General features: G+C 52.8%; 9 protein-coding genes across 9 annotated transcripts; 3 read left to right on the top strand and 6 right to left on the bottom strand.

Moving 5' to 3' along the window:
- Positions 1–2,056: 2,056 nt before the first annotated feature.
- Positions 2,057–3,131, bottom strand: DACRYDRAFT_58536 (uncharacterized protein; the record flags this gene model as incomplete). The annotated part of the gene is made up of 4 exons (XM_040775501.1): positions 2,057–2,452; positions 2,505–2,630; positions 2,730–2,821; positions 2,957–3,131. 4 exons carry the CDS (start codon positions 3,129–3,131, stop codon positions 2,057–2,059), a joined length of 789 nt encoding a protein of 262 aa, XP_040624740.1.
- Positions 3,132–5,801: 2,670 nt separating this feature from the next.
- DACRYDRAFT_111359 (uncharacterized protein) lies at positions 5,802–6,575 on the bottom strand (the record flags this gene model as incomplete). The annotated part of the gene is made up of 1 exon (XM_040769218.1): positions 5,802–6,575. The coding sequence occupies one exon, from the start codon at positions 6,573–6,575 to the stop codon at positions 5,802–5,804; it is 774 nt and encodes a 257-aa protein (XP_040624739.1).
- Positions 6,576–6,617: 42 nt separating this feature from the next.
- On the top strand, positions 6,618–7,885 carry DACRYDRAFT_119062 (uncharacterized protein; the record flags this gene model as incomplete). Its single annotated transcript, XM_040770716.1, has 6 exons — positions 6,618–6,630; positions 6,877–6,895; positions 6,947–7,150; positions 7,233–7,296; positions 7,352–7,674; positions 7,730–7,885. 6 exons carry the CDS (start codon positions 6,618–6,620, stop codon positions 7,827–7,829), a joined length of 723 nt encoding a protein of 240 aa, XP_040624738.1. The 3' UTR covers positions 7,830–7,885.
- A 259-nt stretch (positions 7,886–8,144) lies between these two features.
- On the top strand, positions 8,145–12,287 carry DACRYDRAFT_71506 (uncharacterized protein). The gene is made up of 8 exons (XM_040775947.1): positions 8,145–8,625; positions 8,708–8,986; positions 9,042–9,889; positions 9,941–10,253; positions 10,302–11,006; positions 11,062–11,902; positions 11,954–12,067; positions 12,122–12,287. The coding sequence occupies exons 1-8, from the start codon at positions 8,393–8,395 to the stop codon at positions 12,245–12,247; spliced, it is 3,459 nt and encodes a 1,152-aa protein (XP_040624737.1). The 5' UTR covers positions 8,145–8,392; the 3' UTR covers positions 12,248–12,287.
- Positions 12,288–13,913: 1,626 nt separating this feature from the next.
- DACRYDRAFT_24793 (uncharacterized protein) lies at positions 13,914–15,430 on the top strand. The gene is made up of 5 exons (XM_040773855.1): positions 13,914–14,151; positions 14,217–14,328; positions 14,390–14,606; positions 14,656–14,730; positions 14,781–15,430. Exons 1-5 carry the CDS (start codon positions 13,959–13,961, stop codon positions 15,237–15,239), a joined length of 1,056 nt encoding a protein of 351 aa, XP_040624736.1. The 5' UTR covers positions 13,914–13,958; the 3' UTR covers positions 15,240–15,430.
- An 81-nt stretch (positions 15,431–15,511) lies between these two features.
- On the bottom strand, positions 15,512–17,925 carry DACRYDRAFT_24792 (uncharacterized protein). Its single transcript, XM_040773854.1, has 4 exons — positions 17,252–17,925; positions 16,938–17,192; positions 16,465–16,886; positions 15,512–16,410 (listed from the first exon to the last, which is right to left on the bottom strand). Exons 1-4 carry the CDS (start codon positions 17,717–17,719, stop codon positions 15,630–15,632), a joined length of 1,926 nt encoding a protein of 641 aa, XP_040624735.1. The 5' UTR covers positions 17,720–17,925; the 3' UTR covers positions 15,512–15,629.
- Positions 17,926–18,177: 252 nt separating this feature from the next.
- Positions 18,178–19,087, bottom strand: DACRYDRAFT_91302 (uncharacterized protein; the record flags this gene model as incomplete). Its single annotated transcript, XM_040777004.1, has 3 exons — positions 18,178–18,581; positions 18,631–18,808; positions 18,860–19,087. 3 exons carry the CDS (start codon positions 19,085–19,087, stop codon positions 18,178–18,180), a joined length of 810 nt encoding a protein of 269 aa, XP_040624734.1.
- Positions 19,088–20,473: 1,386 nt separating this feature from the next.
- DACRYDRAFT_91301 (uncharacterized protein) lies at positions 20,474–22,629 on the bottom strand (the record flags this gene model as incomplete). Its single annotated transcript, XM_040777003.1, has 7 exons — positions 20,474–20,500; positions 21,067–21,429; positions 21,486–21,720; positions 21,765–21,965; positions 22,025–22,114; positions 22,167–22,301; positions 22,352–22,629. The coding sequence occupies 7 exons, from the start codon at positions 22,627–22,629 to the stop codon at positions 20,474–20,476; spliced, it is 1,329 nt and encodes a 442-aa protein (XP_040624733.1).
- A 1,571-nt stretch (positions 22,630–24,200) lies between these two features.
- Positions 24,201–25,079, bottom strand: DACRYDRAFT_71502 (uncharacterized protein; the record flags this gene model as incomplete). Its single annotated transcript, XM_040775946.1, has 3 exons — positions 24,870–25,079; positions 24,642–24,816; positions 24,201–24,592 (listed from the first exon to the last, which is right to left on the bottom strand). Coding segments are annotated over exons 1-3 (705 nt in total), but the record flags the coding sequence as incomplete, so codon positions are not given.
- Positions 25,080–25,187: the final 108 nt, after the last annotated feature.

Here is a 25,187-nt window from a genome sequence, read left to right as displayed (position 1 = left end):
ATGCACAGCCATGCACAGCAGGTCACCTGACCATCCAATCCTTCCAGCAGGTTCCAGCACATGCCAAGGTATACCAGCTACTTCCATGTCATAAAGGCTTAGTCATGTCTCTTGACCAAGCAATAAGCTGGTGCCCTGACAGCTACCTCCTCCACCACCTGTTGACTTCCCCCTCCTCTCTCCTGACCTGTGTGCCTCTGTCCAGTCCATCATATCAAAAGGTCACAAACCTCTATCAGTCAAGTACATCCTCAACACTTGTTCTGAGCCCATGCTGCTCATCCTTGCATGCCCTGTTTGCAAGTGATCAGATCTCTCCACCATCCAGGGGCTCTATAACCATTGCCACCTCACCCATCAGCTTACGTATGCAGGTCACTCAGAGTGCATTGAAGCTTCTGGACAATGCATGATGAAGGAGGATATCCTCACTGTGGGGCTGGACAATGTGGAGATCAAGGGGACTGGCATCCCCAGCATACAGAGACTCTTCCAGCATGCAGTGGGGATGCAGCCCTCTGCCCCTCCACCTGTGCCACAGGTGCTCAACCAAATTGTGCAAGCACACACCCCACTATTGCCTTCTCCTGCAGCAGTGGACACTGATCTAAACAAGACTCTCAGATTGCACAATGAGACACCTGCACTGGCTCAGTTCTTGGGCACAATGGCATGGTGAAGGCAGATCAAGGTGTTCAATACTGGTGAGGAGATTGACGTGGTCACTGAGCTCCCGGAACCACGTTGCTTCAGGTGGCTGTATTGCCTGCAAGGTGTACCACCTGAGGAGGAAATGCTGGACACAGCTGTTCCCCATAGAGTGGACATCCCTCTGCCTTCAATGATACCCCAAGCACCAATACCCACTGTCATGAACCCACATGAGAAACAATCCTGCTTTCATATCTCTTGCCAGATTATCATTATCTATTGCAGCTGATTTATACCCCTATGTGCATTGCTATTCTGCATTCAGGGAGTAAAGCTAACCCCAGGCAGCCCATTGTCATGGTAACATAGATGGCACCACACATGACTGGTCTCTTAGCATCATCGCACCTTCCTATGTATGAAACCTATTTCCCCTTGATATAACATTTCTCATGATTTTATGCAGATGCTGCACCTCTCTACCTTCCTCCAAGAAGCGCACATCACTGTCCCCTCAAACCCTCAAACCCATGATGAGCTTCCACTCATCATACATGAAGGCTTTCCAAATTTGCACAATGACTTGATCCCTCTCATTATTTGCATTTGGAACATGGCTCACAAAGCTATCTCTGTCCTGCAAGGAGATGCCAAGGATATTGATCTGTTAGCACTCAACTGCTTGTGCCGCCATGTTTCATGCCTTGCCAGCATCAAAGCTGAACTTAGTTGGAAACTGGTTTTCCCATGAAAAAATCACACTCAGCCATGCAGCATGGGAGGAAATTTTCTTGGAAGCACTTGATATTTTCATTGGACATGTGTCACACCCATTACAAGATGGACAGCCCAGAGAAGTTATTGACATGATTGCAGCTTCTTTAGGCCTATCTAGTGAACACATTCAATGGGTGCTTTCCCAGCATATCCCAGAGCTTCAGTCTTCTGCACTCACTGGATGGTTCAACTTCCCTTGTTATTGGTTAAGTTTCTACTCAGCAGATTCATTGTCATGTTGTCATAAAGTCCCACCAACCATTTGCTTTTCATCAACATTCACTGCAACTGCTCAAACAGCTGGCTGTTGCAGTATGTGCAATGGAGGTGGTCTTGTTGGTCAGAGAGACAGGAACTGGCAAAACCACTGTCATTCAACATCTTGCTTCTATGTTCAGCCACTCCTTGATTGCACTGAATTTATTGATGCAGACAGAGACGGTGGACATAGTCAGCAGGCTAAAGCCAATTGATCCTTGTTTGCCTGCCATCATGCTGCAGGGTCACTACATGGATATTTTTTCAAGAACATTCAGCCGAAAGTGAAATTCCAATTTTGTTGACTCCATGCACAAGGCCCTTTTTCAGGGTAGGTGGCTGTGGCAGGCTTCAAGTGAGGAGCAAAACCTCAATGCTCCAAGCCCTCTACAATTGCCTCATTCCTTGCCTTGATCACCTCATCAAGGAAGAACTCAAATTGAATGGCACTCATCTCTTGCAGCTGACCCTGATACTTGCATATCCATGTGTTGGTCTGCTTGCATGCTGAGGAGTTGAACGTCCAGGTTTCGGATGCCAGATCATACAACTCAGGGAAAGACGCCAGATTGCAGTGAGTGCTGCAATAGACATTGTTATCTGCATGCTTTGTCTTGTAGTGGAAGACATCCACCACAAGCACAGTCTCCTTGAAGTGCTTGGCTTCTGGTCGGCCTATGAGATATTGGCCTAGAGTGCAGTTGTTGTCAAAGAACAACACCTCAGGCATGGCCTTGCATGTGGGCAATATGGACATGAGGAAAGGCTGAGAAGTGAAAGGTTAGTGTTTGCTCTACAGATGCATGAACTTTGCTGACTGCAACTGAAAACATGCCCTCTGAACCATAGAAGGTTGCCCAAGCAAGTACAATGCTGCATGGACAGACCACAAACTGTTTGTTGTGCATCCTGCACCTGCCAAAGTGCAAGCCTTTGTACTTTGGCTTGGCAGTGGCCTTGCTCCCCTTCTCCTTCCTCTTCTCTTTCCCCTTTGCCAGCCTGGCACCAACTGGTAGTGTTTCCCCATCATCTGGGAATGGCACCTGCAGTTGCTCCTGCTTGTCCTGCACCTTGACCTGCACCTTGTTCTCCTCATCCTCCTCATCCTCCTCCTCCTCCTCCTCCTCCTGCTCAGCTGGTCTTGGGTGATAGCAGCCACAGCCAATCTCATTGCATTGGTATGCCTCGTGTCGACACTGTCAAAGCAAGGCATATGAATTGCCAGCAGCGCAGTATGCTGTCTCTTGTGCGGCATGCTCTTCCAGATCACAGGTCTGCATGTCCAGTTGTGTAGGAGCATTGCAGCCTGGGAAGATGCAGACATATTCGAGATGGGCATGAGGAATGCAGAAGCAGGCATGAGAACTAGGAAGAGGGAGAGGACAGTTGTGGACAGCACAGCATAGGCAGCTGATAGCTACGCCATCTGTGACAGCACAACTCATAACATCTGTAGAGGTTGAGTAATGCAACTGGATGATTCAGTGCACTCACAGGGATGCCCATCACGCTGGATTGTCTTGGTGCACTCAGAGCATGCATGCACCCAGTGGGGCTGGCCAGTGTAGGCCATGAAAGCATTGCACTCTTGCATGGTGTATTTGAGTCAGTCATACTGGTGCTGGGCATCATTGGGAAGGTGGAGAACACTGCCCTGCTTGGTGTGGTGGAGAAGCAAGGCATAAAGGTCAAAAAGGTCAGATATACTTTTGCCTTAAAGGAGGGATGGGTGATATTGACCTTGCTGCCTGACGCTGGCATTTGCCAGTATCAGGTTGTATATGTCTGCATTTGCAGATGAGGACACACTATCCCTGCATCAGTCTCTGCTAGTCCTAGGGATGACAATGCACTTGGCAAGAAAAAAGAAGAGATCACCATCCAGAAGCCCCTCTGGGAAGAGGTATGCACTAGAGGGGAGGGAAGGGAAGTTCAAATGGATAGACGTGCATACTGGGCATGGATGGTCTGTGCACAAAAGAGATGGCAGAGACGGTCTTTGAAAGCCATGTGCTTTTCGGCTTGAAGGACTGTGGCATGCTGCCATAGTAGATGCAAACCTCCTCTGCTGCTTGCTTCTCACTGTAGAAGTTGAGGTAGTACGTTGTCCTGCATATCCTGCAGCGCAAGAATATGAGGATGACAGGGATTGCACCCTGGGCCAGTGTGTACAATGTGGCAAAGTGCTGGTTGTGAAGGCTCAACATGGCATGCATGCCAGTGCAAACATGGTGGGGACAGGCATCCCTAAGGCATATTCAGGTCAGGAGGTAGAAATGTTTGATGCCTAGTAGTATATAGATGAATGGGAGGTAAGGGGAATGAAAGGAGGAGCTCACCAAGGTTGTATTTCTGTGCAAAGCACGCAAAGAAAGGGAGGGGATCTACCAGAGGGCTAGTAGGATGCATAGGATCCCTATTGGGTGTCCAAGCAGTCCACTGAAGAGCTTGCCAGAGGATGGGAATGTGCTCTGGTGGGAGTCTGAGCAGATCAGAGAGGAAAGCTGCAACTGTGTTTGGTATCGCAGCTGGGGGAGTGTTGAGGTGTTCAATGCCAGGTATTTCTTGCCAGGCAATGCACATTTGGAGGTGCTGGCAGAGGGTGATGAAGAGGAGGGCTTGCTGGATGTTGAGTTGCGACAAGGACTCATGTGCTGCTGAAAGCTGGTGAATGAGGTCAAGGAGTAACATGGGGGGTGGAAGAGTTGGTATGAGGAGAGGAGGGGAGGGGAGTTGAGGGAGGGAGGAGTCGGCAAGGGGAGTCAAGGGAGGGAGGAGTCAGCAAGGGGCAGTGGATTGGCAGTGAGCTCAGCTGGTTGGATGATGACAAGTGTGACTGGTGCCATTCATCAGGTATAGTAGATAACTGGTGACAATGTACATAATGTAGGAGTACAATGGAATAATATTATGTCAGCTGAGTAAGATATGTACAGTAAGCAAAAAACACTACCACGTACCCCGTCCAGAGTCCAGAGTCCAGAGTTCAGAGGACCCTGCCCCAAAACTCGGATATACTGTCAGCGGAAGAGTATCATCGCCACTCCAAACTCCGATTCTCCTTCTAATCCCTTGAAAGAAGCGCCCAATACTGGTCTGCTCCCGTAAACTTTAGAAAAACCATCTTTCAAGCTATCGGAAGAACTCCAGTCATGGTGCCTGACAACCGGACCATCGTTACCTCCGACCTTGCATGTGACCATCTCATTGATATGCTTGGCTGTTTTGCATGGATATCTTGCGGACAGTGGATGACATCGGAACAACATGTCAGACATGCTTCTTGAGCACCGCAAGTAAATCGTATGCCAACATCGATAATGCCATCCTTTCTTCTCCGTCACAGACTTTTCAAATTTTCCTTCGGCGCGGCAGGCCGCCGTCATAGGGGATCTATGTGGTTCATAGTGACATCGCTACCTTGGCGAAATGGTCTATTAAACGCCGATGGACAATTAGCCCGTGGACCTCCACACACCACTAATACCACTATGGTAAGCAAGTACCGAACAACGAACTCAAAGGCTGCCGAATCAAAACGAAATATGACAGCATGTAACATCCGTTACTCGCTTGAATGCGCTGTCAAACTACCCAATCTCATGTAAGAGAACCCAGCTTTCAAACATTACTGTTTTATCATTGGTCTGAAGCTGTTCCCGAGTGATGAGAAGGTTTTATGACCGATGAGAAGCATCTCCGGAAGTAAGGTCGCAAAAGTCAACAGGAAGTATAGGCTTGTATCGAGCTGCACAGTGGTAGCATGCCACCTGCACACTAGCCCAGGCACTTGGCACTTCTTGTCTGCTACGGGTGCACCATCAGCAAAAATTAGGGACTCGGCAGCTGTAGTAGTTGCAGCACCGTGGTGCGGTGAGGTTGACATGTAGTACGGATAAACCGAGTTCCCACGCTTGTACGAGAGGGGGTCCCACCGTGCCAGTGGTACTTGGGCCAGGTGCTAGGTGGGAAGAGGGCCGGAGGGGTTCGGGGGGGGGGCGTCTGGGGGGAGTCATGTCACTGAGTCATAGGCATCTTTGTGCTGGACAGGGGCAATAGGAGCAGCCATATCCTGGTTCGCGTTAACAGCATATAGTAAGCTATATGTGGCTCCTTCACGTCCGCTCACGTTCATCTCCCTCTGAAGCTTTCAAACTTTGAATGAGCGCGTGGACATGCTCCAACACCACTGGACCCATCTCATGCTGGAGGATCTCCAAACAGATGTCCCTCACCAGCTCCAAAGCTTTGTGTCCGCTCTCTCGATGGATGATAAACTGATGATGGCTGCCAGGCCAAACGTCCTCGCTCTCGTACATGGCGTCATTGGACCTACGGGGTGGCTGAATATGTTTTCCTCGAAACTTGGTGTAGACGTGGAAGCGCGGGCCAAAGGAGGAAATGCCGATGATCAGCGGAGCCTCCTGGTCCCAAGTCCTGGAGACATCGAGTAGTCGGGTGCGCATCTGATTGTCCGCCTCCATCTCCCCCGAGAAGGAGCCGTAAGCCCACTCAGGTTTCGCCTCCCAGACGACAATGACATAGCCGCGGCCTTCACGCTTGGGGGAGGAGGCCACCATGCGAATCCAGAATATCATGGAGTCGGTAGCCTCGCGGTGATCCCTCGCGGGTACCGGTTGAGGCAATACGAGAAATCCGGAATCAGAAGGGAAGAGATGCGTGAGCACTACGTTGATCAAAGCGTACCAGAACGACTCGACGGCATTACCGAGTACGACTTTGCGGATCTGGGCCAAGCCTTCGTAATAGTTCATAGGCCAGCCGCTGTAGAAGGGATCGTGGTCCGAGTTCGGTACCTCATGCAAAGGCGCAATGTGGCTTCGGAGCTCGGCAAGCCAGTCTGTCGGGTGAAGAATAACGGCTGACATCAAGTAGGGGACCGTTATAGCGTAGGAGAGATGATGGGAGCGATGCTGCGGGACGGTGAGGCACCATGAACAACTAAGAGCACGATAGTAACAGGGAAGACACACGACTGACGAGAAAAAGCAGGAATACGTATCAAGACCTAGTTTGTGTCATAGCAGCGAGCAGACAAGCAAAAAGATGTGTGAATGACCGGGACACGACTTTGATTAGGGCCGGCTTGCCCCCACAGTAAGAGACTGCGTACGTGTCCTGATGGACCCTATCCTTGCATAGAAGTTCCTCATATGCATCTGTCGACAGCATCATTCCTCGCGGTCTTGTGAGCTGTTCCCAAGTTTGCAGTAGGGGAAGGCATTGAGGTCTCTCCCAGACTGGCACTACAGGCCACCGCAGCCAATATCAAGGGCTATATCCGGCCTAATGAGATCCTCAAAGGCTCGTCTGCCGGACTTCCATACGGGAAGCGCTCATACTCTGTAGATCTTTCATCCCGCGAGCTCTCGCCTGCTACGCGCGTCGTGTTAGATGGAGGACGATGGAGTGCAAGAGTGACCAAGGGGGGAGTGTGGGAGCTGTGAGTTTGGGCTTTGTGCTGCACATGCACGCTTCGGCACCTGCGGCATGTGCCGGGGAATGCGCGACCTGATGTGTTTCAGACAGGGCATACCAGAGGGAGAATGGGTCTTGGACGTGTTAAGTCCTCAGTATGATTTTGACCAGGTGCGTCCCCTTCTATTCCAGCACAAGCACACATCAACGCTTACGATGCATATAGTACTTGGTGCGGGTGCCGGCCGACCCCTCCCAACCGCTGACACTCCACCCGCATACGCCCTTCGCACCTCTCTCCAGCGCCGTACATACCCTCGCCTCTCCACTGTACCTTTCTCCTACCCACTCTCGTGCATGGCAACAAGTAGACAGCACTTTTGCTACGCAGATCCGGGGGATGTTCGGCAACCCCATGATGCTGCTTATGATTGCCACTGTGGCTGGTGTGGTGTTAGTGCCGATGCTGCTGAAAAATATGGATCCCGAGGCACTGGAGGAAGGAGGAAAGAGGAGGGAGATGATCGCTCGGGGTGATGTGGGGAATGGGTGAGTAGATGACCGAAGATAGTTTGGCGTTCCTATGTATTGACGAGGAGGACAGGCTTAAAGGGCTGCTGGAGGAGCAAGGAAAGCGCGGTCCTGCTGAGGCTGTTGCTGCCCCTAGCGGGGGGAGACCAAAAGGTAAGGGACGTAGGAAGTAGTTGTTATGCCATTATTGTACCTATACCTTAATCCGCGGATAAAACGTCATTTCTCCGGAGAAGAGGAGGCGGAGTAAGAAATGCCAGGTTGCTTACCTAATTTGAAGCCGTTTGGGTGTCGCGCGGCGCAAATGGGAAAAGCAGTTCGAGGAGAAGGGGGGCCAAAGAGCACCCTAGCATGCAGGGCGCCTCGGCCTGGTGCGGATGGGCGCAAAGCTACAGGACCACCGTTGGTCTACAGCGCCCGCCCCTCGCACAGCACATCCCTCCTCACCATCCTCCTCATCCCCCTTCTCTCCTTCCTCATCATCCACCACCATCTCCTCCATCGACGTAGACAGCATCGGCACATCTCACCGACAAAGCTTGCACGCGCTCTACTAGACACCTTGGCCTCCTGCTTGCTGTCCCTGGTTTACTATATTACCTGAAAATCTTGCCTGGGTCAGACAGCGCTCGCCACTGACATCGCACAGGCGTTCCTCTGTCTTTCATCCCCAAGGAGCTTACTCGCACTATATCCCACCTGAGCATACCCTTACAGCATTTCATAATCCTACACAATGCCTATCCTTAGGCGGAAAAAGGTTCTCTTTATCCCCCCGCCGCTTATGACGGGTCCCCCCTCCCCGACCTCGCTCAGCTTTGGTTCTCTGCTACATGCGGGCTCACCAGTTGCTGACGTGAAGATCGAGGGTGAGGCAGAGGAGGCAGGGAAGAAGTCTGTGTTGACCCTCAGTCCGAGCACCCCTGTGTGGTACATGAAGGAGACAGGGGAGATATTCACCACATATGAGTACGTGTTCCCGCTCACTCCTCACTCACTGCTGTTGTTGTAAGAAGGTTGATTTGGTATCTCATGACTAACGCGTCTCTAGTGCCTATTGTTCCCGACGCGCCTTCTACCTGCAACCTATCTTCCAATGCGAAGTCACCGGCAAATCAGGCCTAAGGTTCTTCGATGCCCTCCGCTCTGAGCGCGCCGAAGCCCGACTACTGGAATCGCGTTTTCCAGAACAACTCAAGGCATCCGTACTCAGGAGCGTGCAGTTCCAAGTTGTGGGCCGGCTGGATGGGCTCGTAGACCGTGTTTATGAGAGGTTCAAGGACAGGTTCTGGACCGGTGAGCGGGTCATAGTCGACATAGCAGGCGAACGGTATGTACTATTCTCATTTCTAAAGTCGTCGACTGACTGAATGTCGCGCATATAGCTTCATCGCCACTATCTGCCAGGTCTTCCCACCTCGCCGCCGCACCTCTAGCAACTCTTCCAATACAGCAGTGCGCGAACCTGCTCCTATCCATCCATTCCCAACAAGCCTCGACTCGCCACCGATAGATGATGCTCAGGCATACTTCTACAGCGTACAGATAGTCGGTGGTGCTTCAGCTACCGGGCTCGAGAAGGACGGAAAGGAGGGCACACCTGCGAAGAGAGAGGACAAGCGCGAGGATAAGCCCAGAGAAGGGAAGCGGAAGTCGGAGGCGAATGGTGAGCCAGAGGGAAACCGGCGTCGGAGCCTCAGGCAGCGCAGGCAGGAGGAGGAACGCGACCGACTGGAGAAGAAGAGTGCCCCCTCCTCTTCTGCCCCTCCTCCTCCAGCGACGGGGGCAGTGGCAGTCGGGAGCATGAAAGTCGAAGAGCCTGCAGTGGGAGAGGGGTTCAAAGGATCTCTGATGGAGGTCACTTCTTCCCAACTCTCCCGCGACAGACTGACGTTCTCCAAATCCATCCTTCGGCGGTATCTTGCCGCTACCGTCGAGCGTGGTGCGGCACTCGCCTCTCCTTGGGAGGTGAAGCCCAGCCTGTGTAAACGGTATGGGATCGATGCGCATATGCCGGAGGCAAGGAAAGAGGAGGTGGAGGTGATCCGAACCCAGGCGTTGGGGAAGAGAAAGAAGGCAGTTAGTGAGAAGATGGAGGAACGGCAGAGGGAAAAGAGAGAGGAGAAAGAAAGAGAAGAGAAGGAGAGGGAAGAAAGGGAGAGGAGGGAGAGGGGTGAAGAGGTAGATGAGGAGGAGGGCAGGCTGAAGAAGAGGCGGAAGAGCGGGAAGAAGGGTACGTCTTGTTTGTTTGATGTCCGGTATATGCAAACTGATTTGCCCGTAGGTGAAGAGAAGGCAGAGAAGAAAGCCGCCGCTGAGGCTGAAAAGCGCCGGAAAGAGGAGGAGGAGCGGAAGCGGAAAGAAGAGGAAGAAGCAGCGCGCAAGGCCGCTGAGGAAGCTGCTGCGGCAGCAGCAGCGAAGAAAAAGCCCGTGAAGTACCCCACCGAGGACTTGGACGTACGGGTCAACGAGAGGGAGAAGAAGCATGGGAAGCCTTTGAGGAGACCGGTGTGGAAGAAGGACGTCTTCTTCGTAGACCTGGGGCAGGAGGTTTGGGAGACGTTCCTCGAGACGTGGAACTTTCTAAGCATCTTCAGGTGAGCTGCCAAAGGAGATGGTGTTCGCTGTGGCTGATAATGAGGTAGCAAACCCCTTCTGCTCGCCCCGTTCACTATGGATGACTATGCCGGTGCACTCCGGCACAGGCTCGCCGACCCTCCCTGCGTGCTCATCGCCGAAACGCACCAAGCCCTTCTCACCCTCATCGCCCGAGACGTCCCAGGAAAACGACACACCGCACTTATCTCGCTCGGTGTGGACGTCCCTGACCAGCTAGTGGAATTACTGAACCAGACGGGAGAGAGCTGGCAGGCAGGCGGGTGGGAGCGGAAGGGACGTATGGGATGGGAGGAGGCGCTTATCGGGTGCTTGAAGGAGCATGCGACTAAGACTGCGCTGCCTCGATTGCAGCTCATCCTGGAGCATCTATTACTAGAAGATGGTGCGATCAAGGCCAATGGGGTTGGGAATGGTCGTACCAATGACGGTGGCGATTTGGTCGAGCGGGTCGAGCCCACCGTCGGCACGTCGGGGACAAGCACAACGGAGCCCCCCAGTTCACCCATCACCGAGATATCTATAGAAGGCTCGGAAGAGACCACAACGACGCCTGCGTCGCCCAAAACGCGCTACCCGACCCTTCCGATCGCCGACAAGCTTGCCATCCTCCGCTTCTTAACCGACCTGGCGGTTGTGAGCAAGGCGGTCAAGAGCTTCTTGGAGGCGGGAGATGGGGCATTGACGGAGCTGAGGAAGGAGAAAATCGAGCTGAATCGGGAGAGAAAAAGAGTGTGAGTGTTTGCTTGATTCGAATTTATTGAACGGCGGCGCTGACGGCATGTGCAGTGCAGAGGAGTTGGCAGTGCTGGAGGAGAAGATCAACCCTCCCAAGTCGGAAGCGGAAATCAAGCAGGCCGAGAACGGCGAAGCTGCCGCGGCACCGGAAGATGCAGAAAGTAGCAAACCAAACAAAGGGAAGAAAGCGGACAGTAAAATCCCGAAAGCCGACAGTGCCGATACTCCGCTGGGAAGCGAGGAAGCCGACCAGCTCGATATGGATGTTAGCCCAAGCAAGAGCAAAAAGAGCAATGTCAGGTCTAAGCTTGCTGAAACCCCCGTGGACAGCGACGTTGATATGGACGTTGAGGCGTTCGACATGGAGCCTTCTAGCGACGCCGGCTCTGACACTGGATCACCTGTACCGGCAAACATTGATCGACATACCTCGCGCCAGAAGTCACTCCTCAAGAAACATCTGCAGCGAGAGGCTGAAGAAGCCCTGGCTGCCCACCGTCGATCCGCCGCCAGGACTGCCACTGCAGTACTGCGGCTTCTCCACAACGACAAGCGCAAGCTTGAAGAGGAAGATGTCCGCTACATCAAGCGGCTCGAGGCCATCGAGAAAGAGTTCCGCAAACTGCTTGCCGCCCAACGCCAAAAGCCGCTTGGCAAAGACCGGTTCCATAATGTCATCTGGTGGTTCGATGGGATGGGTGGTATGAACCTGACTGGCGCAGGCGGGAATTTCCTTTGGCAGACGGCAAGGGTGTTCATCCAGGGGGCCAGTGAACCGGACCGTAGGTTCTGGGAAACCACGGAAAATTTTGACGAGCGGGTCAAGGAGGAGGAGTGTGAGACAGGGCTCTTGGGGCCGGGTGAATGGGCCTATTATGACACTCCAGAGGATGTGAGTAGTTCTCGATTCAGCTATGCCAATTCCCATGCTGATATATGCCAGGTTGAGGACTTCATCATGTGGCTGAACCTCAAGGGCCGCCGGGAATTCAATCTTGAGCGTCAGATCCACAACTGGGGCGAGTTCATTGTTGGAGGAATGCGTCGTCGTGCGAATGTGAGTCACACGAGCTCTTACCATCTGCATGTTGTCTGACCTGATTTCACACAGGAGCTCGCGGCATCCGTCGGCCGTGCTCTAGATACACGACGCAGTTCCCGGGTGAAGACGGGAATGCTGGAGATCATGCGCGAGCCTTACATGCAGTACACGAATAAGAAATCAGCACATAAGTAACATACCGGCTGGTTCCGTGTATCTGCATTCAGGATGATTAATGTATACATATCGTATGTTTGATAATGCCCATTATTACCTTCTCATCAATATTCCCCCCCGTACCTGTGCCAGCCAGTTCGGCTCTCTGTACAGCACCTGTCAAAGGAGACGGGGTCAGTGCATACATTCTATCAAAGTAGACGTAGTTTAGGTCTGAGCATTGCATTTCCCAAAGCTTCCGATGCCTTGGAAGCAGTGCCTGAAGTCAGTAACGCATCGTTCTTGGAAGATCTAGACGTCTTCAACGCCCCGATCTGCGATCCGTTCATGGCAACAGCACTCATCAAGCGCGCGTTTCCCAGACTACAAAATTTCACTACGTTCATACACCAGACCACTTGGTAGATCAACTGTGGTCAAGTCGCTGCCCGATATATAGCAATCTTGACAGCGTCAGGTTCAACTTGCGCGCAGACCAGCTGGAGGACATGGGGCGGGCTGTAACGTGAGGATACTACGAAACCCCTTCTTAACCATGTAGAATAAGTGCAAGATCAATGATGTAGTTCGGCCGTTCTTCATCCGTTCTCTAATTTTGCCGCGAGAATGAACGAGCCATTCGAAGCAATGGAGCACAGCATTTGCACGTGATTCCGACACCTTGATCGTCTTCAACTGTGCTGTGACCAAATGGGACGGACAGCTAGAGCTTCCTGACCTGATCTTTCTCGAACTGGTCTGCCCGACGACCAGCTCGGCCTTAATCGATTGTCTCGAAGCTATCGATGCCCCCAAGTTGGTCAAGCTAGTCATTTCGTGCAATGAGGACCGACCGCCAGGTCCAACGACCCGATCAGAAGCAATGGCGACGGTAATGGAGCGCGTTGCAGCAAGGTATCGTTCCCTGCGTCACTTACTTTACCGAGAAGGGCCGTTTTATTGGAGGTTGGACGATGAGGCTACGGACGAGGCCGAAGTCTTGCCTTTCAATGTGTTCCAACCGCTTTTATCAATGCAACTTATAGAGTTCGGATTTGTTTCCGACTGTATGGCTTTGGAAATGACTGACGAGGATATCAACATCATATCGGTATCCTGGCCCCGTCTCCGAACCCTCGTCATACGCGGCCGAATCGACCAGTGTCCGATGACGGAACTCACACACCATTGTCTTCAAATGCCCAGCCTCCGTTGTCTTGATCTCAGGAGGCTTGGCTTGAGCATTGCGCGCTGAACGCGGTGCCTAAAGCCAACGAAGCATCGTTGGTGATGGCTCTGGACGTCTTTGACGCGCCACTCTGCGACCCCTTCATGCCGACAGCTTTCATCACACGTGTCTTTCCGAGATGCCGCAAATTCTTTCACACTAATGTATACAACAACTTGGTTTCTCAGTTGTGGCCAACTCCCTTCTCCCATATGCATCCACCCGTGACAGCGGCGGGTCTTGATGACTTCGATCGAAGGCGGAACTGTTTACAGGATATCCAATGGGGTGTAGAGATAGCATAGGGACGATATTCATTCTTCTTGATGTGCGTTATCAGACAGGACATGCGACTTTTATCACTCGGCAGATATCAAATATGACTGTAGCTTTGTAGTCAGGATGAACGGTTGAAAGCTTATGGGCGTCAATTCAAACTAGCGAGCGACGGAGCTGGACCCTCGGGCACAGAACATTCCCCAACTCCTTCGTCGATACCCACTTCATCTGTCCATGCTCAGCATGCATACCATCACGCTCTTTTACCTCTTTCTATTAGCGTCCACCGCCTCGGTTATCGCGCAGTACAGTGCGACTTATCTCCCCTCCGATGCACCACCTCAATCAGAGGACGGACAGTCCGGAACGAATCAGTGTGGAGGAGGCTCGAATCAGACCAGCCTGTGTCAGAATGCATATATCAATGGTGTTGATGGTGCGCACTTCATTGATGATTTGATTGATTCAAGATTTGAATGCTGTGATATTGCCGAATAACAGATTTCTGCCTTTGGGCACCACCCGACACGACATATCAAGGCGTGCCGTCATCCATCGGACAGACGGAGCGAATCGAAGTGGCATGGTGCATGCGCTCTGGTTACGGTACTCGGTGGGCACTTGGTGTGAATTCCGCATAGTGCTCATCTAACAAGGCTGGATGGACCATACAGCCTAATTCCAAATGGTGCTATCACAGGTGCCCATTTCATCCAGACTCCCAACTATGTCCAAATCCTTGGTTCCGGCGACATGACCAAATTGAACCTGCCGTCTGGTGACGATGGAGGAGAGCTTGATCCACATGGTGCAGACGGTCTCGGGAACCCAATCGGTGGACTTGTGTTTGGGACGAGCTTCGGTGTACTGCAGCAGTATCATGAGTGGACGGTATGCAATCGTACCTGACCAAACACACGTCGGCTGATTGAGTTGTCAGAACTTCATGTGGTATGGCGGCTTCTGCTTCAGAGCTTGTGTAGATGGGCCAGATGCGTCTGTATACTGCAATCATGTTCGTTAAGCGTGTTTCTATGCGCTGACCTCCCAATCTGATGGATGCAGATTTACGACACCCTCGGCTGCGGTTGGAATATGCCAGGAAATTATTCCTCGGGAGTTTTCGAGTCATGCCAAGCAGACAATACCGAACCAATGGGCGTCTATGTCAATGATGGAACAACTAGTACCTTCTTCCAGGGTCAACCCTCCACCCCAGACGCACATACACCTGCGCCCTCAAGCAACTGCCAATTCATGGCCACGATCTCGAATGAGGCTGCTCTCCCTGCAACAGCGACATTTCTCCCCAGCAACGCGAGCGTCAGCAGCGTGGGAACCAGTAGTGGGGCGAGTCCAAGTGGATCGACCAACAACGGAGCTGCTGCCACTACTAGCGGGAGCGCCAGCCCGTCTAGTGCCGGCCATAGTGGTGCCGCCCGTGTCCTTCCTTCAGGCGATGCGGGTATGCTTGTCTTCTTGACCGCTGCTGCTGGGTTGCTGGGTGCCTTTGTCATTCTGTAACAGCTACCTACTATACAGATTGCCCCACGAGGACCGAGAGGGCAAAAACAATGCAGGAAGGAACATACAAGCCCTTATTACTTGCCAAGAACTGCCCTGATCACTTTATCCATCCATGACTGTGGTTTCCCCTTCATTACTAATACTCCTGTACCTGTTATCCTCGTCCTGTTGTTGTTGTCTGATTTCACTCCTACTCTTTACTGAGTTCCCACAGAACACAATGTTAAGCAAACCTGTCTTTGCCTTCAAGTCGTTGGGTGAAGTTCTTGAATCGTGGTATATTTTGGCGCTTATATCTAGTATGAACAACTGCGGTGACATCCAGTGTCCAGCAGGTATACAGTTTTGGATACACAATCTATGTGTCTAAGAAGCAAACGTCCTTGATCACTCCACAACACCTGTTCGTGGATCCATTCCTCGTGCAGCTCTCTGATTGAGCGTGCCACCCGCAACACTGCTGGCACCATAACCATAGAAAAAGGCACTTTGGCTCATGATCACTTGCTCAACGAGCATGACGATGTCTGAGAAAAGAAGTTCCCATCCGTACAGTCGGCGATCAGCGAAGGAGATGATGTCTGGCGTGAGGAGTGCACCATGCGCCCGACAGTATGCGAGTTCCTCTGCACCTCGCTCGTCGGTGGCGAGGAAGAAGGGATCGCCTTGTTGCGGCAGCTCCAGGCTCCAAACACTCGTATTGAGCTGAACACCGGGAACTGGCGCTGCATGCGCATCCCCATTCTCTTTTATTTGGCGAAGTGTCTCTTTACCCTTCTCAAACGCATCAGTCAGCATTTTCAGATGCGGGCCGATATCGTGCTCGAGTGCCCAACCGAGTTGGACAAAGTCTCCTCGCCGCAGGTGGCCGGCGAACCACATTCTTCCTTGAACGAGCTCGAAGACATGCCGGGCCACAAGCTCTCCGATTTCGCGGACGCGTGGATGTGGTTGCATACTGTGCAGTACGATCTGCTCAAACTCGCTTCGTCCAGCTGGTGTCGTGAAACGAAGAGAGCCGGGTTTGCGCCACAGATGTACCTCTCCTTCAAGGACGAGGACTTCGTCCGTGATATTGTCCCAGTCGTCCACCAGTCCACGGAGCATGGTGGTCGGTGCTACTTGCCGGATCGGCTCTGTGACATGCTTGATCAAGTCGATTCCTCGTCTGCACGCCGAGTGTCAGCAACAGTTCTGATAGTCATCCATGAAAATTACTCACGATCCTTGGAATGTGTACAGCACACTCAGCCCTCCTTCCCGAAGACTTTGCACCAGGCTCTCGTCATCGTTGACATCAATTCCGTCAGCCCCCCTCAGATCATTCTTCACGTCCTCCCACTCCATGACACCAAACTCGCTGGTGCCTTTCTTGAGTTGTATCCTCGCTTGGACCAACTCGCCTTTCTGCGTCCAATTCCCGATATATGTCTGGCTTTCTGGAAGAAGCTTGTCCACGCGTAGGATAGCGGGAGGGTCATAGTCCTGGTTGTGTATAAGGGCAAAGGTGTTGTCCTTTTGGTAAGACCCACGGCCCCACATGCCCGATTTCCATTCGATGGCGGGGTCAAGACCATGCAAGGTAAGGTATTCGGAGACGAGAACAACGGGATGAGCGGAGCGAAAATGGGGAAGGTCAAGCATCTGCCGAAGCGTAAGAGGGTTGACAACTAACGTGATCATTAAAGAACATACGTATTCTATAGGAATCCGCCATCCGACACGTCCTGCGTCTGGGTCGTCGCGCATTCCGATGCTTCGTTCGACAGAGGTTTCGCCTCTCTTGACCCTTCTCCAGCCCACCTCCCTGAAACGGTCGACCTGCGGTCCATACGCGGCGCATACATCGTAGGAAAACTCACATCCGCGTGCGTAGATGAAGGAGGGAAGAACGAGCGTGCGGTTCAGCAGCTGGGCGTGCAAGAGCGAGGCTTCGATGATGTAGCGCATCTACGTCCATTTCCCATCAGTTCAGGCACATGAATGGCTAACGAGAAGACTGCACATACGTTATTCCATCCCAGCCCTAAACTCCAATCCCTGACATAATACCCCTTGGTCCCTTTCACCATCTCTCGCAATTCTTCCATTGTCCATTCATGCCCCTTTGCGTGAGCTCCGTACTCGTACCCATCGTCCGTAGCGCCTCCACCAGCGTTCATGATCCCGCCTCCGGATGAATCAGGAGCACCAGTCGCTTCACCAGGAAGGGCGGTGTTTGGTCGTCCATCCATCCCTTCATTTTCGGGTGTTGAACTGTTAACCCAGTCAACCACAGTGCGTACACCGCGCGCGTAGTCTGGCCTGAACACTGCATGTAGAGTGAGTCCTGTCAGAGCTACGGTAACAACGACGAGAAGTGCGATCCGGCCGAATCTGCTTGTAGGAAAAACCCGCCATTTCTTGTACGTTGATGGTGAAGGACCGGGGAGAAGGGCCTCGTTGTCCAGATCCTCTGAGGACCGCCCAGGTGCCATCGGTTTCTTCGAATTCAGTACTTACTGTATCGGTTCCTTCGAATTCAGTATTACTGTATTGGTTTCTTCCGTGTCGAAGGTGAATGTATGTGAGGCGTTCAGGGTCGTTTTACGGGCGGTGCGCAGGCCGAGTCCGTCGTCGAACGAATGAATGAGCGAGTGAATAATCCAATACAAACGTGAAGTAGGAATACAGTCGTTTGGTATGGTATACGAAACAGTTAGGAGTTGAATGCAATCCGATGGAAATGGATAACGGCTCTTTATTGGCTGTACAGCCATCCCTGATAATCACGTGAGAAGGTTACACGTGTCCCTCAACCGCAATGTTGATTCTCAGCAAAGGTTGATTTACGTCCACGTCATTCATTCACAACACTGCGAGCTGATCACATATAAGTTTCAAAGTTATCGAGCTAATGGACTTTCCCTGTCCCACTGTATCTTCCCCAATCGATCTACACGTAGGTGATGGTGGTGGTGCTCGTGCCGGTAGTGACAGAAGTCAGGACCTTGTTGTTCTGCTCGATGTCGAAGATGTAGGTCGCACCGCTGGGGCCCTGAGTGGAGCCGGAAGAGGTGGTAGCCTCAGCGCTGGTGAAGGCAACGGAGCCGAAGTTGGCAAACGGCACAAGGGAGTTACCCTCGGTGAAGTCCTCAACGATCCACTCGGCATCCTGCTCGCACAGAGCCGACGAGGAAGTGATGTCCTGAGTGACAGTCTCCCCGGTGGTCAGGTTCTCAATGACTGCAGTGCCGGATGTCGTGCTGGTGGCAGTGACAGTAACGCGGACCTCGTTGCCAGCAGAGAAACTAATGCCGGAGAAGTCGTACGCGTAATCAGGGTACCACTCGTACCAGGCTTCACGCACGTCAGATTTGTCGAGCCGTGATAGTCTTAAAATACACACCATCATAGCTGACTTTGCCGTTATCAATGGTGAAATCAAGGCCGGTCTGAAGGATGGCGGTGTCGCATGAATCGCCATCGATACCGACCCAAGCGGAGGCAGCATAGCTACCACGGCCGCCAGAGGGCGCAGAGGGCGTGGGAACAGTGAAGGTTCCGGTGACAGCCTTGTAGGTACCCTGCAGACATAGCTCAGCGTCCCATACTACAAGACAAGATATGTCACTCACAGCGTTGGCGTTGTAGACCGGGCCAGCCCAGTTGGAGCTGTATGCGGTGGTAGCCTCAGTCTTCGGGCCCGTAAAGTCGGTAGCGGCAGTTATCCTCTGGTTGGGCGTGGACAGGTGAGCACCCAAGGAACGGCGGGCCATACGCTGCTCGAGGCGCGAACGAGACGAGGGAGCCGCAAGTGCCGCGGTCGCAAAGAGAGCAGAGGTGAGCAGGGTGATGGCGACCATGGTGATAAGCTGTTGCGAGCTGAAAATTGCTGACCTGGCTGAAGAGGATTGACAAGACCTGAGCCTTGGACACTGGACCAGATTTCAAGAGGGTTTTTATGCCTGAAGGATCGCCCCATTATTCCAAACTGAGTACCGGCGGTGAATCCACGGCATGAACCTCCTGTTATCTCCATCATGCATATCGTGTGCACAAAAGGGGAGAACATCGACACAAACGACCAGTCCGTGCGGTCTGTCTCCTGAAACGGATGAGGCAGAATGGTGCTTGACCCTAGACATTACCGGACAGCGAGGAAATACGTGATTGAAAGAGGCAAGGCGCACGGTGATGGAGAGCCCCTTTCAAAGAGATGTGGAGGACACTGCCGTCGTGCGAGCAGGCAGGTCGTAAGAAGTAAGATGGAGACAGCATGGCGTACACGGGAGAAGAAAGGATCGACATGGTGGCAAGGCAGACTCCTGAACGGCCCATCAGGCTCTCACTGTCACAGCCGAGGTTGGGTCGGTATTACAGATGATCCGAAAGAAGTGAAATTCTAGCAAGCACTAATGCGAGGGGGATGGCAAGAACATCAACAGCTTATCAGAACTGATTTCCACACCGCACCAATGAAGGGCGGACTCACAGAAGCAAGCTTGAGCCAGAGGTGCCCGGATCTGCGTTGGCAGACGTTAAGAGACATGCGGGATGTGGCATATGGACCAGCCCATAGAGATATACAGTTTCCGCATAGAACATTTGACAGGAATATCCCTAGGTAGATTCAAGGGGATCTTCAGTTGCCCAGACGAAGAAGCTGCCGGACAACTTGTATCCCCTTAGTACATTGAAATGTGGTGGAATACTCCGGCCGAGTCTATACCCGCGGCTGGTTTCCTTTGGATACCCAAAGCGGTGCCATATCAAGATGGAAATGGAGGTATATGTCTATAAATAAGCGACAGCGAGAATCATCCCACCAAGACCGCCGCAACATTCATTCCTAGAGAACGCCGAGAGACGCGTACTCGTCCAAAGATAAGGATCAGAGCCCGACAGCTTCGCTGGACGCGCTGACGTGTAGTATCCACGGAGCCAGCAAGTTACGTCTCGTACTAGAGGATATTAGTCGGAACGACAAGAGGGAGTTGACAACATCTTGCAGAGCAGACGCCCGCAAACCCGTAGAACAGTGCACAACGCTGAGACCCTTACGGAGATTGCCCATCTCTGCAAAGGGTTGCGACGCGAACAAAAATCAGCAACGGCTGAAGTTCTTTCGCTGCCGGTTGAATAGGGGCTATTGACTTCTGGCTCAATAGGCGCTCCGCTTGCTTCTGTTGGACTTGCATGACTTGGTGTTGGGCAGTGGTGCTGCTAGCCGATGGCAGCAACGTGCGCCATTACGCTTCGTTTAGACAAGAAGTCCACTGTGCGGCAGAACATTTCCAGAAACCAAGCGCAAACAACCTGAAAGCAGCGGGTCGTTAAAGCAAAGCAGCGTGGTGGTCGTTGCGTGATAAGCTGGCGAGGGCACGACGGAGCGTGACGCGTGTATGCTCAGAAGCGAGAAGCACGAACCCCACCCGCGTGCTTCTGTTCCGCCACGACCACGTGCTTCTGCAGCATCCCGCAATCAAACCTAAGCAAAATCCGTAGTGATTCATTCCACCCCCTTGTGGTCAGTTCTATGAAGTACGGACCAAGTCACCGCGGACCTTGTAAGGTAATTGGTCAGCCGCCCGGGCAAGATGTCAATTTCGGTTCCTCTAAGTCGGGCACATGCGCGCGCTCTGCCAGAAACTGGAGAGAATTCGCTGCCATAAGAGGGATAGGGGAATGCACGGCGTATTGTAATTAGTCAATATGCAGGATGGGTACATGAAAGTAACATGCAGGACAGATATGTTAATAAATATTGTTCTTCGTTCAACATGTTTCCCAGGAGGGAGAAGTTTCCGAAGGACTAGTACTAGACCGGAGGAGCGCCTTGTACGAATCCCATGATCGTGCCGGATATTGCCATCGAGGATGCCACGACGAGGATGATGACATCGTACCACTTCCACCTTCCCTCCACGGCACACTTTGCACAGACAGGGCCGATCACGCAGAGGAGAAAGGCACTGAACGCACCGAGGAAGGACATGACGATGGAGAATGAAGGAATGAGGATGGCGGTGAGGACAACGACGAGGGATAGGACGACGCGCGTGAGGACGATGTACAGCGTTTGTTTAGTGAGCAGCCGTTTATGACCCGACGACTTGGGATCGGAGGAATCGGCCGCGGACGTGTGTGGATCCGCCCCAACGGACATGTTGCCGATGCCAAGCAGTGACTCTATAGTTGTGCTCAGCTGTAGTAACAGAAATCAGCAACGGGAAAGAGGGGTCAACCGAGGAACAAACGAACCGGGCGCGTGCACAGCGCATATTTGGACAGAGGATTGATCACGAGTCCCACGGCCATCACGATGTTCAACCACCTCGGATACCCCGGAGTGTTGACAAGATCCTTGCTCACCTCATCACTCACTGCGTTTCCGAACATAAGGTACCCGGCGCTGGCGATCACGCCGTAGAGCACAGTGGCGATCACGTATGCCCAGGTGATCATGCTGTCGAACCTTTCTGGGTTGCACAAGTCCCTTGCTAGGGAGGGGATGATAGTGTGCCCCGAGAGAAGGAAGACATGAGCAGGCCGAAGGCGATGGGTAGACGCGGCCAATCCGGGAGGAGGGAAGTGGGGGCTGGGCGGAGAAGCGACCCGGGAGTAGAGGTGATCGAAAATCCATTGATCAGAACTGTGGAGACGAGAAGAACAATGCTGAGGATGCCGAGGATGGAGGTGAAGGCGAGGAGGTTGAGGGGAAGGAAGCAGGTGGGAAGAACGCTATGGACCGGGTTAGAGAAAGTTCTCCACTCTCCAGAACCTCGGCTTAAAGGACGTACAATGCCAAGCCGATGATCTTCCACATGTCGCTAGAGATGCTAAGGACAAGCTCATGCAGCGTATCGGAGAAGAGTAGAACGAGGATCACCCTGTCGAACCAGCTCGCATCAGGCCCCACGCTATATCGGAAGAAAGACGCACGAAAGAGTGAACAGCTCGAGGCAGAACATAGAGATGGTGAGCCAGATGCTCCTCGGACCGAAGGCAACTCTGGCGATGTCTGCATAGGAATTGATGCGCACATCGAGTGCCATGATTCTGACAAGGATCTTCGCGCTACCCATACGATCAGCGCCTTTCCATCAGAGGAGGTAGACAAAACGCACGTGTAGTATGTCAGAATGCCATAGGTTCCAAGCAAAACGAACCCCCCGATCCACGCAGCATACGTGAACGCCACACTCTCGCTGAGCACGCCAACACCCAACAAAATAGCGATGCAATTGAACAGACTCTGACCAAAGGTGCTCGTCCCGCCGCCTGGAGCTTCGGCGATCGGAGCTTCGTCTTGGCTCTTGAGCACACCCCAGCTCGCGCGGTGCCGTACGCTGGGACGGCGGGAAAGCGTAGCGTAGGAGACGGAGGAGAGCCGCTGAGAGCGCATGCGAGGGATGGGCTGGGAGGCGCGTCTGTGTGCTGGGGGGTGGGGGACGCGGGGCCGGGCGGCGGAGAAAGCGCGCTGGTGCGAGTGTGCGTGCTTCGGTACAATAAGCGGGGTGATCTCGCTAGGTTGGGGCTCAGGTAGCGGTGGTTGACCGATTTGAAACCCGGAAGGACCGGCGCGTGGAGTGACGGGGGACTCAGGTTCGGACGTTGATCGTGGCCTAGGAGTGGTGGGTGAGAGCTCTTCTCCCTCACCCACCTCGACAGAAGTGCCTTCTCCCCCAGAACTGGTACTCGTCATCCTCAGCTCTCCCCTTGCCGGTCCCCATCCACTGCCCGAGAAGCTCGTATTAGTGCTCGGCACAAACACCGAGTCTTCCTCGATCGTTTCCCTAGAGATCCCCAGCCCCAGCTGCGGGCGCTCGAAAGAGACCGCACCAGCTTTGATACCCGCCGCGTCCTCCTCTATGTCAAAAGGCGGACGACCCACGTGGTAGTAGTAAGAGTCTTCTTCCTCCCCCTTCTCCTCTTCTTCCTCCAGGAGCGCACCGTCTTCCGCAGCAGAGGCTTCATCGTCCGCCTGGTCGACGGAAGCATCGTCGACAAAGTTAGTGCCGTAGAATGCTTGCGATCGAGAGTCTACAAAGGGGTTCAGCCTGATATGGTATGAGGGTAGACAATGGAACTCACATGAGCTGAGTGCGTCTGCAGCGGCGTGAAAGCTCGCGCTCATGACCTCCCTCGGTGTAGAAGGAGTTGTCATGATTGCGGCACTACCCTCTAAACTTTCACGAGAGCTACACTGATGCGAACCTATCGTTAAAGTAGTCCGTACCCAGTTACAGCCAGAGCAGCATTCCCAGGAGAAAGGGTTATTGTGAGAAAGCTAGTCTGCAACAAGCAGATGTATGAACAAGCCCCTAGCCCAGCTCCATGTCTACCCGTGCGGATAAGCCCATGATCGTCTTGTCCCAACGTTATCGCGAGACCCTGAATTGCCTTTCACCATGTGACATCACGCGTTTCTTGGGCGCTCATTGGTCGGATCTTCCTCTGATAGGTCATGGGAAGGTAATCAGCATCAGTCACGTTTTTTTTTCATTGGCACACACTTGCACAATCAGAGAAAATTGGATAATGCAATCGTATCGACTATCATACTCTTTTTGTCATTAAAGTAATATCATCGCGTAAGGCTATCACTTCTGTCTTGTAGAGCTGAGCTGTACAGCATATTCCTGCCATAAGCAGGCTATAGTCCTAGTGGTTTACCTACATTTTATGGTGTCCTTATGTTCCTTTTTCTCTACACACTATAGTCATTGAACCCTAATCAATTGGATCTCCATCACACGGCTTTTATGAGAGCTTATAAGGGTGTAACAGTCTAAAGACTTTACAAAACCGGGGGACGTTGCCCCTGCACAACCCGTAGGCTAGATCCGTCTATAGTATTTTCGTTCACGTCATGCATTCACAGGACTACGAGCGGATCACGTAAGTTTCAAAGTTATCGAGCTAATGGACTTTCCCTGTCCCACCGTATCTTCCCCAATCAATCTACACGTAGGTGATGGTGGTGGTGCTCGTGCCGGTAGTGACGGAAGTCAGGACCTCGTTGTTCTGCTCGATGTCGAGGATGTGGGTCGCACCACTGGGGTCCTGAGTGGAGCCGGAGGAAGTGGTAGCCACAGCGTTGGTGAAGGTAACGGAACTGAAGTTGGCAAATTGTATAAAAGACCCGCCCACGGAGTAGTCCTCCACGATCCACTCGGCGTTCTTCTGGCACAGAGCCGACGAAGAAGTGATGTCCTGAGTGACAGTCTCCCCGGTGGTCAGGTTCTCAATGACTGCAGTGCCGGATGTCGTGTTGGTGGCAGTGACAGTAACACGGACCTCGTCGCCAGCAGAGAAACTGATGTTGGGGAAGTCGTGCCATGCATCAGGGTACCACTCGTACCAGGCTTCAGATACGTCAGATGTGTGGGGCCGTGCTCCTCTTGATATACATACCACCGTAGGAGACTATGCCGTTATGAACCATGAAATCAACGCCGGTATGAAGGATGATCCCGCATGAATAGCCATCAATGCCAACCCAAGCGGAGGCACCATAGTGGCCAAGACCGCCAACCGGCTCAGAGGGCGTGGGAACAGTGAAGGTTCCGGTGACAGCCGTGTAGGTACCCTACAGACAAGTAGCCCGGCGTCCGACACTACAAGACAAGATATGTCACTCACACCATTGCCGCTGTAGACCGGACCAGCCCAGTTGCCGCTGTATACGATACCCTCAGTCTCCGGCCCCGTAACGTCTGCAACGGCAGTTATCCTTTGGTTGGGTATGGACAGGTGAGCACCCAAGGAACGGCGGGCCATACGCTGCTCGAGGCGCGAACGAGACGAGGGAGCCGCAAGTGCCGCGGTCGCAAAGAGAGCAGAGGTGAGCAGGGTGATGGCGAGCATGGTGATGGGCTGTTGCGGGCTGAGATTTGCTGATCTGGCTGAAGAGAATTGACGAGACCTGAGCCTTGAACACTGGCCCAGATTTCAAGAGAG

This window comes from Dacryopinax primogenitus (assembly GCF_000292625.1).
Source record: "Dacryopinax primogenitus strain DJM-731 SS1 chromosome Unknown DACRYscaffold_21, whole genome shotgun sequence".
In the NCBI taxonomy this organism is placed as follows: domain Eukaryota; kingdom Fungi; phylum Basidiomycota; class Dacrymycetes; order Dacrymycetales; family Dacrymycetaceae; genus Dacryopinax; species Dacryopinax primogenitus.
Note: the sequence above shows the minus strand (reverse complement) of the source record. Positions and strands in the feature narration are given on the sequence as shown.